This window comes from Pteropus vampyrus, unplaced genomic scaffold (genome assembly GCF_000151845.1).
Source record: "Pteropus vampyrus isolate Shadow unplaced genomic scaffold, Pvam_2.0 Scaffold233, whole genome shotgun sequence".
Lineage (NCBI taxonomy): Eukaryota > Metazoa > Chordata > Mammalia > Chiroptera > Pteropodidae > Pteropus > Pteropus vampyrus.
Window position 1 is genome coordinate 1,527,871 of NW_011889014.1, and position 17,070 is coordinate 1,544,940.

Consider the following 17,070-nt stretch of genomic DNA (forward strand, 5'->3'; position numbering starts at 1 on the left):
AACAAGGTTGTTAAAAGGCTGACTCTGCCCTGAAAAGGTGAGTGGGAAGCTTGTTTCTAGATGCGCTACCTGAATTTTTACCCATCTCTTCTGAAGCGCGGTTGAAATGATAGAAATGACTGAATAAACCCCTGTGGTCCCCCTGCCTGTACCCCGTGCGGGCTCTTCCTGCACTGTCAATTTGACAGGGGAGACAGGCGACCTATTAAACAGTTTCCTGAAGGGCACTGAGACTCTGCCTTTAAGACATTTCCAGGTTGGCTTTGCTTCAGAGAGATCGTCCAATGGCCCTTAGAATTTACAGGAGAATTTACATAGAGTGTTGAAAGGAGAACGTCATCTGTGACGGCCACTTTTCCTTGAAACAATGCTAAGTTAGCGTACATCCACTGTGAGATTTGAGAGGGCTGCCTGGCTGTTTTCTGGTTCCCGTCTCCATGTCTCCAACACTGGGGACAGTTGGACCTCTGCTTCAGCCCAAACCCCACTGATGGGGCTGTGAGCCTTTGAGTCACGGCTACCTCCAGAAGAGGGACAGAGCAGAGCTCCCCTTCCAAGCCAGCAGCACTGAATGCTCTCACAAGTAATTAATTATTACATGAAATTTTCATTCTTTGGCTTGTCATCTTCTAAAATTGTTAATGTATGGAAGTGAGATCATCTGAATGTGGTATCTCATAAAGTCACTGCTTAGGCAGCTTAATGTAATGCAAAGTGCAACAGACTAGGAATCCTAAGAAGGACATTTGCATCCTGGCTCACTCCTTACTGACCTTGGGCAAGTCAAGTCGCTCTGTCTCGTCTGTGCTGCAGGCTCCTGAGTCTCTGTCCAGGGTGAGCGACACCAGCCTCCGACAGGGCCAGTAGGAGAAAATGGGATACCATGCATGCCAGCCTTTTGTGGAGTCTGTAAAATGAATGGAAGTATTATTTCCCTATCAACTTTGTGTGTTGAGTGAGGATTTTTAATGACTTGAAACAAACCCCAGAATTATGCACAACACTACCCACCCGCCCACACTTCCTAGTCTAAGTTTGGCGTGCTCATCCAACTCGATTTCTTGAGAACCCACTATGTTCCAAACGGTGTATTTTAAGAGGCAGTGGGTGGGGAAGCTTCCTTGAAAATAATTTTTTTTTTTTTGGTGAAAGTTTCTGACCCAGGAGACCTCTTCAGAGAGCTTCAAGGGCTGTAGAGATCCAAGTCTCTTCATCCACACTGGTGATGTAGTTGAATCTTTAATTGTCCTGTCAATAGTTTTACTCCCAGAAAAGCATTCCTGGCAGACATCTGGCCCAAGAGCATGGCCTCTTAACTGGGAGAAAATAATTATTATCTGAAGTTCTTTTTATTTGAAAATGATCAAAAAAAGTTTTTGATCATTCATCCTGGTTTTGCATTTGTTCAGTCGTTGGATGCGTTACTGAAACATGAAGGCATAACATGCATTGTAAAAAGCGATGCATGTTATGTGTCTGCCGCATAGTAAGTGCTGAGGAATTATTTGTTTAATTCAATATATTGGAGCAAGTGTATGCACACCATGCATGAAAGTTTGCCTTGCGAGTCAGTCTGGTATTCCCTTTTGGGGAGGGTTTCCCCATACTGTTTAAAGCAGGGTTTATTTGTCTGATTGCCCCTTGACGTAATTGATACCTCATTGGTCTTTGGCTGCACTTTGCTCTCTTGATATCCCCGTGGTTAACGGACAGAGTTGGCAGTCAGGTATTTTGCAGAGAAGCGGTTCTGAAGTCTGGCAGATCTGAGCTGAGCTTGTGAGTTTGTGCCCTGTCACCTGTTGGTTATGTCACCTAGATGGATCTCAGGGCCTCTTTGTGGAGGCTAACGTGAGAGTTCCACATGGGAATGAAGGTAAAACTCCTGGCACAGTGTCTTGCACATAATAGCAGCTCAGAGAATGATGGTTATTAGTCATGATGGAAAATTTGGCTTAACAGTCTAGAGAGTTTAGCTCTCTCGTATCTCTGAGACTTTCAGCAGGTGAAATGAAGAGAGAAAACTGCCAGCTGATGAGGCGTCATTTAGCCAGGTTCTGTGCTGCAAAGGGAAGCTCTGGCTTGGAGCCACTGTGCATAATAACTTGTGAGGAGAGCTTCAGTCATCCACTCAGGAGGTGAAGGAATGCGAGCTGCTCTATCGAGAGCACCTCAAGGAGCCGCAGCTCTGGGAGAGCAGCAAAGGGGCCCCTCAGGGATCCGTGATGCTGTCGATTAGGTTTGTGTGTCTGTCCCCTTTCTGACCACCTCAGTGTGAAATTCTTCACACTATAGTATGAACCGGGAATGTGGTAAGGCAGAGCTCTCGGTCAGAGCTTCCGGTCCTTGTGGGCCACTGACTAATTAATGCATTTGAGCCTCATTTTGAGTTGCCAACTCACACATCATCTCTCTATCCAACTCCATCACTTCTCAGGGGGAGGAAGTGGATCTAGAAAGATTAGGTGACAAGGTCTCACAGCTGGATTAAAATCCAGGCCTTCTGACCCACACATGAGGGTCCGTTATTAAGAAGCCTCCCCCTCGCCCCCACCGCACTACCTCTCCGTGCTCCAACAGGTTTTAGCTTACGTTTTCTGGAATATTAAGATCAGAACCCTCAGTTCTGGTACAAAAGCAAAAAAATCATTGTTGGCTGAAAAGAAAATAGTGACCGCCCACTACTGTGGCTGAAAACAGCGATTACTCAGGGAGGTGACCGTGGCGATTTTAGGAGCCATACCTGAGGTTTCCTTCCTTGAATAAATATCAAGTGATAGGATTGGTGATTTCAGCGAGATCCACCACTATCAGTAAGAGAATCTTGATTCCTTAAAACGATTTTGCTGATTTTTTAAAAAAAAATCTCGCTTTGTTTTACAACTTAGCTTAAATGGCCCTGGAATAAGTATTTTCTCCAAGCTGGAAATCGTCATCAACATCCAAGAGATTCTTAAGCCTTGGTCGCAGACTCCTTTGAGAATCGAATGAAAAATTTAGACCTTTTCCTGAGACAAACACATGGACCACCCTTCCTCATTTAGGTTCAGCAGCTCCGTGGGTCCCACCAAGTCCATCTAGAAAGCCTCCAGTTAAGAACCTTGGGTTAATTCTTCGTGAAACAAAATATTTTCATATAAAATCCATTAAAAAAAAAGAAAAAATCTCTCTTCCTCTCTCTTCTCTCTTCTGTGTGATGCTTCGTTTTTTGCTCTCTCGATCTTTCTTTTTTTCTGGCATGTAAGTTAAGCAATGAGGTGTTTATTTTGAAAATGAGCCCATTCATTTTCAACAAGAGTACCCATCTCTTTGCCAAAATCTTCTTTTGGGGAGTGGGAGGGTGGGTAGGTAGTTGAGGGATGGCTTATATCAGCAATTCTCTTAACAAGTATTGCAGACTCCAAGGGGCTTCTGTTCGTCTGGGTCATATTTATAAATATCTGTCGTATTAGAAACTGAAACAGACATGTAAAAAATACTTGTTGATTCATTTTAAAATAGGAGCAATAAATCCATTACATGTTCACGTAAGTTATTTAAAATATTTAATTTTCTAAAATAAAAATGAATGAGAAGAGAGGCATTTGCAAATCTCTACACATTCTGGCTTAAGAGAAGATACTGGTCTTACATCTCCTTCTGCATTCACTCTCTTGCGATATGCTGTTTTGGTTGGACTCTATGAGGGAAATTTGGCCTCTTACACATAAGTGGAAAAGGGAGGGCTTTAGGAACCCCCTGAAATTATCTGAGGATATTTGGTCTGTACTCTGAGAGTTGCTCATTTATGCTAGTATAGGGTGGGGAAATTCGGAATCTTGAAAAGCACATTTTTAGTGTACTACATGAGAAGAGCAAAGTTTGTGTCCTTTGATGCAAACTATATCATGACGATTGGAATTGCTGCTGGTTTCCCAGCGTAACTGAGGAGGAAGGGCTGGAATCGGGAGCTCAGAGCCCCTCAGCCAGCTTTCTATGGACCTTAGAGAGCTTTGGCAAGCAGCCCAGGGAAGAACTAGGAGACACCCACAGGCTTTTCAACTGTCACTTGGGCCCATTTTGCTTTGGACCACCCATGGACAGAATATTTCATTTGGGCCATAAAACGGCCAATATGTCTTTCTTATTTCCTCTACTTAAAAAAAAAAAAAAAAAATTAAATGAACTTTCATTGTATCCATAAGAGACTTAAACTTGGATAGCTCGAAGATTGCAAAGCTTATAAGCTCTACGCTTAGGACTCGTCACCTCAACTTTAGTTGAGTGTGAGCTAAAGCTGGAAATAACTAAACCTTTAAATCAAACTAAAACGTATTCCATGAGAAACTGTTTTCCTTGTTTTGAGATTATGGTGGAAAACTAACAGCAGCTAAGTCATTCAACAATTTTTTTTTTTTTTAAAGTGCCTACCCCATCCCAGACACTATTCTTAGAACTTGGGATGTATCAAGGTGAAAAGGTCCCTGAGCTCGTGTAGCTAGTTAGGGGCGAAGTGGGGGTGTGTATGCAGAAAACGGTTAGCATGATAAGCACATGACATGCTGTGGGAAAAAGGTAGAACAAGGCAAGGAAAAACAGGTGGTGGGGGATGTGGGTGGCAATTTCAGATCTGCCCCTTGGGAGTGCAGACTTGGGTAGGGACTTGAAGGAAAGAGGGGCATTGGCCATTGATTCGTAAGGTGGGAGCGAGCCCTGCGCCTTTGAGGAAGATCAAAAGGCTAATGTGGCTGGAGCAGAGATGGGGCTGGGAAAGGGAGATGCCACAGAGACGTTGGCATGGTGGCTGGAGGAGGGAAAGAGAAGCCTTCTAGCTGTGGGAAGGAGGGACGTGAGCTGAGCGTTGTTGAAGCATCAGTATTCAGGGAAGCAAGGAAGGTTGGGAGCATGCACTAGAATGAGTACTTCCTTTTCGCTGGTGGCTAAGGGCATCCAAGGCTCGAATGCTCAGGCTGGACATTTGTGGAGTGACTTGAATGACAGCGTGAGGAGCCCTCTGAATAGCTGCTGGGAAGTCGACCCAGCAACGAATGGTGTGCAGAGCGGATTAGTGGAAGAAAGAGAGAAGAGGGAGTTTGTTGCTGGACCAGGGTACGGCGCTAGGAAAGGAAGGAGAGCATCTGGGTGCGTGATGTACCATGAGGTAGCCAGGAAGGGTGACTGCAGACAAGGTTTGAGGCTTTTACCGATGAAAAGAGAGAAGATGACTCAGTGACTTAGACACCGAGCACTTTCCAACCTGGAGTTACCTGAAGCAACCTTTCAAGCATTTGTCGACTTGATTCTGAGTCCCTTTTTAGCAACAGTAAGAACTTTGGTTCCAGGGATTGGAATTGAGAGAAACTTTGAGTCACTCCCTCTGGGAGTCATTAGAGAAAGAGAATGGGTGTTGGAAACAAAAGATTTGCTTTGGGGAAGGAAGAAGAGGGAAGGCTTCTAGAAATGCCTCTGAGACAGATAGGACACATGTAAAAGGGGCTAATAGTAGGAGACCAAGGAGGTAGAATTTACACGCCTCAGAATTAAAAATTTAAAAAGGCACTGGACATTTGGGTAGGGTGTGAAACAAAAGCCTAACAATGGTGGAAAACTGATACTGTAATATATTTAGCAAATCAGAATAGCAATTATTAGTAACAGCGGCCAGTAGCTACTAATTTATAGTGTAAAGGAACATCACCGTTTTCTTAATTTATTGTGCTGTTTTGTGATTTTGAAAATAATTGTAAGGGACTTCATAAACTCCCAGCAGCTTCAGTCTGCCTATCTATTGTTCCCATGAGACCATGTTTTTCTCCCAGTTCTCAGAAACGAACAACCTTTCTTTCGTGTTAGTGCAGAAAGCTAGTGGTAACGAAGGTCAGACGGTGCCTCCTCTTCCTGGGCCTGGAGGTAAGTAAAGCTGAAGATGGAAATTATGGTAATTAACGTTAACATTTTGACAGATACCATGTGCTCGGCACTGTTCTGGGAACTTTCATTGGGTTAACTCGGTCTCACAGCACCTCACGAAGTGTCTTAAAGAGCAGATAGTATTTTCATCCCCATTATGGTACAGATTGGTTCAGAGTAACTTGTCTAGAATTGATATCGGCTGCACTGAGAGCACCAAGGGAGAATGCAGTGAGACTATGCCGAGTGTGCCAGGGCGGGAACATGGGGAATCAAAGACTGTTCACGCGTGTGCATATGTGTGTGCGTGTTGGGAGCGGGGGACTTACATTTTGGGGATAAGAAGATGAGAAACCAGAGGAAGAATATTTTAGAATTTAATAAGGCAGAAGTTGTTCTAATTCAAGGCTTCTGCAGATCGGAATTTCTTCATTCCACTGAGATTCCGTGAACTCTCTCCTCCACTATATTTGACTTCTCTGTAGAGGTGCATTAAAGTGAAGGTGAATTCATCAGGGAAATGAAACCAAGTAACCAACAAAATCGTTTCTAATTGCATTCACATTATAACTACAAGTGGCCAATTGGTCCTGCTGGTTTCTGAATTATCCCGGGGCCCTCGAACTTTGTGGCTAGTTACCTTTTCGAAATTGCGTTCACCCATCATTAACACACAAAACCTGTCCCTCAGTACAGTTGACCTTTGAACAACGTGGGGGTTGGGGTGCCCAACCTTCTGCTCAGCTGAAAATCCATGTATAACTTTTGACTCCCTAAACTTAACTGTTAATAGCCTACCGTTGATTGGATGCCTTAGCAATAATATAAACAGTCGCTCAACACATATTTATATGTTATATATATTATACACTTTTTAAAAAGAACTAGAGATGAGAAAATGTTAAAATTATAAGGAAGAGAAAGTACATTTATAGTATTTACTGAAAAAAAAAATATGTGCGTATCAGTCGGCCTGCTCAGTTCAAACCCTTGTTGTTCAAGGGTCACTTGTGTTTGTAAGTCGCCTGTGTTAACAACTTGAGCTTTGCCACAATGTGTCAGGTGACCCTCCGGTTTTCAAGGCAGTGAAAACAGGCTTTGAATTTGCCTCTTCCCTGCTCCGTTTTAGTACTGGAGCTGATTTCAGCATTCGTTGCCCAGCTAAAATGACTAGGAAGACTCTTGCCCAGCAGCTGTTGAATGTTCTGAGCTACAGCTGGCCACTTGTGCCTCCAGTAGGAAAGCGGATATATGCTCATGATGGGGAACTGCCAGCAGAATGGCATCTGATGAGCGCGCTCAAAATCTGCCTGGGAGGATTCGTCCTGGGAGCGGAGGCTTTAGAGCCTCTACCCCCCATGAATGCTGTTTATAATCAGAAGCCTCTTCAATGGAGTGTTTCTAACACGGAGAGTTGATTTTGAGCTGTTTTCAGGATATCGCTGACCGGATCACGCTCCATGTTGGGAGTTACTTTGTCTATCTAGCTCGGGTCTTACCATTTTCCTTGATCGCTTCTGACTTTTGGGTTAAAATTCAGTATTTGGTTCAATATGCTAGGACCAATCAGATGCTAAGATGTCTAATTGGATAAGAAAGAACATACCTTGCTTTTGCTACAAAGACCGCTGGGGCTCCCGTGGGACTCTCCTCCTGGATTCCGTCTGCGGGGAAGAGTCGGGGGGCGGGGTTCCAAGTGCAGGGAGAATCAGGTTTCTCAGGTGGGAAGTGTCTGAGACGGAGGTGGGGAGGAGGAGGAGGAGCGCTTCAGGAAGATGACCACGAGGAATGTTGGCATCGTAATGATGCTGCCTTTCCTCTGAGCTGTCGAAATCATAGAGTGGCGTGCAACCTGGCATCTGAGAATGATGCGTATTCGGGTACAGCCTCAGAGGGGCAGATGGTGGCTTTCGAGTTGTGACCCTAGAGCCTCTACATGAGAGTATCTGGTTTTGATGTGTCCTGCAGATTCTGAGACTTACAAATGTGCATTTCTCGTGTGGCACTTAAGCGTCTGGATAGAGCGGTCCTACTGTACAGGATTCTTCCCACCCTGGAGTGGAGGTGGCTGGCGGTGGGACGCGGAGCCCTTGTTGACCATTCACGTGTCGAGTAGTCATCATGATTTCCCACGATGGGTCATCATCATTTTCCACGATGCTAGAGCACAGGTTTCTGGGTATTTGGGACATCGCAAGCTTCATGACCAAATAGGGCCCAGATCTGGGCCTCCCAGCAGGCTTGGTCACATATTAATGAGGAGATGTGTACCTCTGAGCCTGCTTATCCACTTGAGGAGATAAAGTGGAGCTGGCTCGGATCACTTGTGGAGAGCATTTCCCAGTGGTTACACTGCGTTGTGTGCTCTAAAAGTGCCAAGCTCGGCTGGGGCCAGCAGGCCTCTTACCCAGAGTGATCATTCCTTTGCTCAGGTTAGTGGCCGTTCCAGAGTCGAATACACACAGTCTGGGTTGTTGCAAGGTTACAGCGTCAGTTGGTATGAGCAGATGTTCAGTTCTGACAAAGAGGTGAGTGTCTATGAAGGAGTTAACTCTTAGTTTCCATAGAGATCTCAGGGCATTCTGTAAAGGGGTGAATGGTTTGTGGGAATGGAGTAGACTGATAAGAGACATGTTCTTGAGGGTTTGGCTATCTGGTCTCTACCTCTGTTTCCTTCTTCTTCTTGCATCTCCTCCTCTTTCCCACCACTTTTTCAGCTTTGAGCTCTTTTCTGGGCAAGTCAAGGCAAACAGATGACCAGCCACTTAGCTTTTGCTAGAAAAACCTAGAAGGGCCATTGTTGGCAAGCAAAGGAGGAAGGCATGGAGTTGACAATTGAGGTAGAACCTGATCCGATGTGACCTGCGGCTGAGTGATGGGTCCACCATATAATTAGTAGTTGGACGCATGAGTTCCAACCTCCAGTCCGCTACCAGCCAGGCTTGTGACATTCTGAGCCCCAGCATCCTCATTCATTAACTAAGGGGATGGCTTTGCAAGGTTCCTTCCTGATCTAGAGCTGTGGGAATGAAAGATTCCTAGAGTCAAGCCTCTCCTTTGTTCTGAAGTCTTTCTCTTGTGGGCTACAGTGGTTACCTGTGTAGCTTATCTTTCCCTGCCTTACAGAGAAACATCTGACCTCTTTGCATTTTAGGGGAGAGTTTCTGGTAGATTCCTTCATTTCTTTCAGAGAAGGACTGGGCCAGATGAAGATAAATCCAGAAGTTTAGGAAATTGATAAGCTCCTCATCTCCCACTACTCATGGTTATCTTGAATAATCAGTGATGGTCACATGTACTTGTAGTCTTGTATCAAAAGGGAAGCAAAGGAGAAATGTGACTTGATAACAGCGTTTTCCTGTTTATATAGAGGATATTTACCCGCTAGATCTGGCTCTTTCATGTCCATCTATATAGAGGTAATAGGCAGAGCAGCAGATAGCAAAGTTGCTGGGACTGGCGGTCACAGGGCTCTGCATCTGAGCTGCATCCACTGTTTCTTTGTCTTCCTGGGTCCCTCTAAATCCATTGGAAATGTGGCTGGTCCTTGGAAGCTTTCGTAACTGCTTCCTGTTACTATCATCCCCTCTTACCTTCCTCTTATTTCTTTTATTATTATTTTATAACAGTTTTAGGAAGTAGAAAGGGTTCCTATATATCCCACACCCAGTTAACCTTGAGCACCTGGCCGAGGTAGTATTTACCAGGTTCTTCATTGTAAATTTACTCTTTCCACCCTTTGCGTACTGTTCTTTTTATTTGTTTGTTTTTGGAAGATGTACAGTGTGATGATTGATATACATATAAATTGTGAAATGATAACTATGATCAAGTTAATTGCCTTTTTTTGGTGGTGAGAACATTTAGGATCTACTTTTTTATTAGCAGATTTCAAGTTTACAATACACTATTATTAACGATAGTCACCACACTGTACATTACATCCCCAGAACTTATTAACATTATAGCTGGAAGTTTGTACCCTTTGACCAACATCTTCCATTTCCCCCACCCCCTGACAACCACCATTCTATTCTCTGCTTCTATGAGTTCGGGATATGTGGACTCCACACATAAGTGGATCATACAGTATGTGTCTTTCGGTATTTCCTCTTGCTTGTTTTCATGTCTGGCTATGCTCATCTTTTAGTTGCTCACTTAGCATCTATTCATGGTGAAAGTGAACCTCTAGGGCCCTAAGTTGGGACTGACTGAATGAGATGTGCAGAGATATGGGCACAACACCTGTCCGGGCCTCATGCAGGACGATATTAGTTTGTGGCTTGGTTCTGCCCTATTGCCTCTCAGCAAAGATTTAAGCCCAAAGTATTCATTTATTTGGCAGTTAGTTTTTACATTTTCAAACCATAATTAGCTACTTATGAGACCAAAGGCTCAAAAACTGGTTAAACCCCAAACCATATATTACTTTAACACCTCTTCTGTGTCACTCACATCTATTTCTCTTCTTTGAGAAACATCAGTCTAATTGCTTGTCCATAAGACCGTCGAGCTGTCCTGTCCAGCACTGCTGTCATTACCCTCTCTTGATTACTACCATTATTTAATTATTGTTTATGGAGATGCCTGTAGCACTCCAGAGCAATTAAGATTCTGATTTGAGAACAGACCTGTCAGTGGCCCGGAAATGTTCAACTTGAGAGCAGGGGCAGTGCTTTGGAAGTTCCAAGTGGGTTGAAACTGGGAACTGATACCCCCAGCATCTTGGCAAGTGCCCCAAGCTGTCAGTTGGAAATGTGCATTTCTCGTGTGGCACTTAAGCGTCTGGATAGAGCGGTCCTACTGTACAGGATTCTTCCCACCCTGGAGTGGAGGTGGCTGGCGGTGGGACGCGGAGCCCTTGTTGACCATTCACGTGTCGAGTAGTCATCATGATTTCCCACGATGGGTCATCATCATTTCCCACGATGCTAGAGCACAGGTTTCTGGGTATTTGGGACATCGCAAGCTTCATGACCAAATAGGGCCCAGATCTGGGCCTCCCAGCAGGCTTGGTCACATATTAATGAGGAGATGTGTACCTCTGAGCCTGCTTAACCACTTGAGGAGATAAAGTGGAGCTGGCTCGGATCACTTGTGGAGAGCATTTCCCAGTGGTTACACTGCGTTGTGTGCTCTAAAAGTGCCAAGCTCGGCTGGGGCCAGCAGGCCTCTTACCCAGAGTGATCATTCCTTTGCTCAGGTTAGTGGCCGTTCCAGAGTCGAATACACACAGTCTGGGTTGTTGCAAGGTTACAGCGTCAGTTGGTATGAGCAGATGTTCAGTTCTGACAAAGAGGTGAGTGTCTATGAAGGAGTTAACTCTTAGTTTCCATAGAGATCTCAGGGCATTCTGTAAAGGGGTGAATGGTTTGTGGGAATGGAGTAGACTGATAAGAGACATGTTCTTGAGGGTTTGGCTATCTGGTCTCTACCTCTGTTTCCTTCTTCTTCTTGCATCTCCTCCTCTTTCCCACCACTTTTTCAGCTTTGAGCTCTTTTCTGGGCAAGTCAAGGCAAACAGATGACCAGCCACTTAGCTTTTGCTAGAAAAACCTAGAAGGGCCATTGTTGGCAAGCAAAGGAGGAAGGCATGGAGTTGACAATTGAGGTAGAACCTGATCCGATGTGACCTGCGGCTGAGTGATGGGTCCACCATATAATTAGTAGTTGGACGCATGAGTTCCAACCTCCAGTCCGCTACCAGCCAGGCTTGTGACATTCTGAGCCCCAGCATCCTCATTCATTAACTAAGGGGATGGCTTTGCAAGGTTCCTTCCTGATCTAGAGCTGTGGGAATGAAAGATTCCTAGAGTCAAGCCTCTCCTTTGTTCTGAAGTCTTTCTCTTGTGGGCTACAGTGGTTACCTGTGTAGCTTATCTTTCCCTGCCTTACAGAGAAACATCTGACCTCTTTGCATTTTAGGGGAGAGTTTCTGGTAGATTCCTTCATTTCTTTCAGAGAAGGACTGGGCCAGATGAAGATAAATCCAGAAGTTTAGGAAATTGATAAGCTCCTCATCTCCCACTACTCATGGTTATCTTGAATAATCAGTGATGGTCACATGTACTTGTAGTCTTGTATCAAAAGGGAAGCAAAGGAGAAATGTGACTTGATAACAGCGTTTTCCTGTTTATATAGAGGATATTTACCCGCTAGATCTGGCTCTTTCATGTCCATCTATATAGAGGTAATAGGCAGAGCAGCAGATAGCAAAGTTGCTGGGACTGGCGGTCACAGGGCTCTGCATCTGAGCTGCATCCACTGTTTCTTTGTCTTCCTGGGTCCCTCTAAATCCATTGGAAATGTGGCTGGTCCTTGGAAGCTTTCGTAACTGCTTCCTGTTACTATCATCCCCTCTTACCTTCCTCTTATTTCTTTTATTATTATTTTTATAACAGTTTTAGGAAGTAGAAAGGGTTCCTATATATCCCACACACAGTTAACCTTGAACATCTGGCCGAGGTAGTATTTAGCAGGTTCTTCATTGTAAATTTACTCTTTCCACCCTTTGCGTACTGTTCTTTTTATTTGTTTGTTTTTGGAAGATGTACAGTGTGATGATTGATATACATATAAATTGTGAAATGATAACTATGATCAAGTTAATTGCCTTTTTTTGGTGGTGAGAACATTTAGGATCTACTTTTTTATTAGCAGATTTCAAGTTTACAATACACTATTATTAACGATAGTCACCACACTGTACATTACATCCCCAGAACTTATTAACATTATAGCTGGAAGTTTGTACCCTTTGACCAACATCTTCCATTTCCCCCACCCCCTGACAACCACCATTCTATTCTCTGCTTCTATGAGTTCGGGATATGTGGACTCCACACATAAGTGGATCATACAGTATGTGTCTTTCGGTATTTCCTCTTGCTTGTTTTCATGTCTGGCTATGCTCATCTTTTAGTTGCTCACTTAGCATCTATTCATGGTGAAAGTGAACCTCTAGGGCCCTAAGTTGGGACTGACTGAATGAGATGTGCAGAGATATGGGCACAACACCTGTCCGGGCCTCATGCAGGACGATATTAGTTTGTGGCTTGGTTCTGCCCTATTGCCTCTCAGCAAAGATTTAAGCCCAAAGTATTCATTTATTTGGCAGTCAGTTTTTACATTTTCAAACCATAATTAGCTACTTATGAGACCAAAGGCTCAAAAACTGGTTAAACCCCAAACCATATATTACTTTAACACCTCTTCTGTGTCACTCACATCTATTTCTCTTCTTTGAGAAACATCAGTCTAATTTCTTGTCCATAAGACCGTCGAGCTGTCCTGTCCAGCACTGCTGTCATTACCCTCTCTTGATTACTACCATTATTTAATTATTGTTTATGGAGATGCCTGTAGCACTCCAGAGCAATTAAGATTCTGATTTGAGAACAGACCTGTCAGTGGCCCGGAAATGTTCAACTTGAGAGCAGGGGCAGTGCTTTGGAAGTTCCAAATGGGTTGAAACTGGGAACTGATACCCCCAGCATCTTGGCAAGTGCCCCAAGCTGTCAGTTGGCCCAGGGGCAGTGAGTAGCTTGCTTCGGGCTCCTGGCATCCCAGCTTTGAAAGGGCAGGGTAATTGGAGAGCCTGCGTTGGAGCTGTGGGCCCTATGGACTTGTTTAGCTCCATGCGGAGTGAGAGGCTGCTTGTTTTCAGAAGCGAAGCTGATTAGGGCATGAGGACTCTTGCCTGCTCCTGGGATATGAGTCCTTGCTGGGTGAGTGGGTGCGGCGGTGCACTAGCTATCTATAAAATAGTCTCTTAACCATGCCCTTTAATTAAAAAAAAAAAAAAAGTATCAGCTGTAAAGACCTTGTTATCCATTGTAGCCCCTTACCTCCGAACAACTAACTAATCAGCCTGCAGAATTTCCCAGCATTCCAGGCGGATTGATGAGGGTGAAGGCGCTGGGCTCTCAGCATGGTGGTGGGAGAATCTCAATAGCTGATTTGCCAATTAGTTAATTATCTAAGTCAAACAAATGAGAAGCTCTTTGAAGTGTTCCTTGTTTCTTTTATATTTCTTGAACATTTCAAACTGTTCACATTTGTCCTAGGGTGGCTTAATGGTTTTCCCCGAGGCACTCTGTGCGTCTGTGTGGGGCCCGGGTGTGAGGAGTGATTGGTCCTGGAGAGAGGCTGAGTCTCCTGCAGCTACACAGCCCCTGGCTGGACCAGCAACTCCTGGGTTACTATTCTGCGTGATGCATGTCTTCGTTTTTCTCCCTTTCATCTCCCAAGGATGTTAACGCGGGCGAGGGCAGCGAGTTTGCAGACAGTGGGATCGAAGGGGCCACCACCGACACGGACCTCCTGTCCAGGCGATCCAATGCCACCAATTCCAGCTACTCGCCCCCCACCGGCCGCGCCTTCGTGGGCAGCGACAGTGGCAGCAGCTCCACCGGGGATGCGGCGCGCCAGGGGGTGTACGAGAACTTCCGACGGGAGCTGGAGATGAGCACCACCAACAGCGAGAGCCTGGAGGAGGCGGGCTCGGCGCACAGCGACGAGCAGAGCAGCGGCACCCTGAGCTCCCCGGGCCAGTCGGATATCCTGCTCACCGCGGCTCAGGGCACCGTGCGCAAGGCGGGCGCCCTGGCCGTCAAGAACTTTCTGGTGCACAAGAAGAACAAGAAGGTGGAGTCGGCCACCCGGAGGAAGTGGAAGCACTATTGGGTGTCTCTGAAAGGTAAGAGCGCGCCCGTCCTCCAGTGCCGGATCTCCCACCCCCAACTCCCCCCCACCCCCACCCGCCACGCTCTACGGGGCCAGGAGGCAAATGATGTTTTTGAATCATATAAAACTCCTATATTATACTCACTTCAAAAAATGGTTTTATTGTGCTAAGACTACTTAACATGAGATCGACCCTCTAACAGGTTTTTGTGTTCATTCCAGTATTGATAAGTAGAGGCACATGGTTGTACAGATCTCTAGAACTAATCATCTTAACTTAACTGGAACTTTAGTAACCTCCATTTCCCCCAACCCACCCATACTGGCTCAGGTAAGCTAGAGGAGCATCTCATGTCTCCTTTCCTCATATATGTGGGCTGTGTCTGATGACAGTTTGGGGGGTTGCGTTAAAAATTTTTTTTGGAATCATTCAAATTAGTAAAGTGCCTCCCAAAGTGACTGTTTGAAAGGGAATATCATTAGCTTACATCCTACGAGACTGCCATTTTTTAGGTAATAAAAAAAAAAGAATATTGCTAATTTCATAGAGTCCAACCTAATGCTTCATGGAACATCTAAGCCATCGTATGTTTGTGAAAAAATATTACTATTTTACAGTTATACTTTGGTTATTTGATTTGAGTATGTGTATGTATAGATATATACACAACATGCGTATATCACTGTCTTTTCATGAATAAGCATAGTACTTTTATATATTGCTATTTATTGTCACTTTACATACATTTTCCAGTGTGTATAGATGTGTATATATTCTTGTGGATGTCTGCATATGTCTTGGTAGTATAGAAATTGTAACATTTAGACTTTTTGTCACAAGCAAATTTTGAAGCGGGGTTAGTATATGACCATACAGGTTAGATAGGTTAATAGTGCAAAGGACAAGCACAGGAAGAAGCTTGGGCTTACCTGGTGTGGTGCGCACACTAGACAATTTGATACTGTGTTTTTCATCCCGTGTTTGGTGTGGGAATATGCAATCCTAGAGGCACAGAACAGCCTACATCTCTGTGCAGTGATGCACAGGACAATCCCCGTGGGACAAGTAGGGTTTAGGTGGGCCACCTTACTCCTGCCGGCTGTTGCTTCAATGCCTGACAAAACAGGAAGTGAGCATGTTAATTAGACTATAAGTCTTGCTGCATATCATAAAGACCCACAATGACAGTGTCTTAAGCAAGACAGAACTTTATTTCCTTCCCAGCTGTCAGAATTAGACCATCTAAGGTTGGCGTGGTGGCTCTTTCCTCTGTAGTCATTCAGAGGCCTGGGCTCCTTCTGTCTTGTTGCTCAGCTATTCCTAGAGCATTATCTTAGTCTTAATGGTCAGGATAGCTCACCAGCAGATCCACATTCCAGCGGAAAAATGGGGACGTGAAGGGCGTATCCCTCTGCACCCTGGGCACTAAGTTGCCTGCATCACTTGCAGGTCCATCCCATTGACCAGGAATGAGTCATGCCTAGCTGCAAGAGAGGCAGGAATGGTTGCTTTACTCCTGGGTTGCATCCTGGGAAGCAAACAACTGTCCCACAGATGACTCTCTCATCAGCTAGTACAGGGGAGCTTCCCCTCCTGCCCGGTGGCCTTTGTGTCAAATGTTGCTGCATTTTTAGGATGAGATCTTTCTTTTCACATGTACTTATCAGTCTTTAGCTTCTTAATCTTGACGGGTTCTCCTTAGCAACACTTGTGTATTGTGAATTAAGAAACAGAGCACCTGGGAACTGTGGGGTAGAGATTTCCCCAAAGAATCTTTCACTTTAGACAATAATTAATTAAAAAAAGATTTCATTTAGAATTAATCTCTGTAATGTCTCTATCGGCAACTGAAGAGCACACAGATCATATTCAAGTGAAGATGAAAGTAAACAGACTGTTATCAGGTGGGGAGCGTTTGGTCCCCAAATTTGCTGTTTCATATTCGTTTTAAAATTGGAACAAGTAGGTAATTGAGTAAATGCCGATTTTAGCCTCCTACAGTCATGGGTGATTGTAAACCAAAGTTGAAACCAAACAGCTATTTGGGAAGACCCTAGACTAGTTAGTGTGTACACATACCAGGATTTGTGGGTGTCTCCTAATTCACTATCCACAGGCTTCTTTCCTTGTTCGCCATCTATGGTAAAGTTTTGTCGCTTCTTTTATGTGTCTACTCATCATTAGTGTAGTATTAGTTCTAAAGATTATTTTTAGCAGTTTCTCAACAAGGATACTATCCACATTTTCCAGACAATTCTTTGTAGTGTGGGCAGATGTGGGCACTGTGGATGTTTAGCAGGATCCCTGTCCTCTAGCCACTAGCTGCCAGTAGCACCCCCCCTTGTTCCCACACCTCCAAAATGTGACAACCGGAAATGTCTCCAGACAAAGTCGGATGTTCCCTGGGGGCACGATTGCCCCACCTTGAGTACCTCTCATTTGGAGGAAAATAGCCTCCCTTTTCTACTTTTTTCTTCTATTTATCTCTGAATCTATGG

General features: G+C 44.6%; 1 protein-coding gene across 1 annotated transcript in view; it reads left to right on the forward strand.

Moving 5' to 3' along the window:
• Positions 1–17,070, forward strand: part of TIAM1 (T cell lymphoma invasion and metastasis 1) — a 348,762-nt gene that overhangs the window by 218,958 nt on the left and 112,734 nt on the right. The window contains exon 5 of the mRNA XM_023519721.1: positions 14,137–14,606. Coding sequence (XP_023375489.1) covers positions 14,137–14,606 — 470 coding nt within the window. The remainder of the gene's footprint in view (positions 1–14,136; positions 14,607–17,070) is intronic.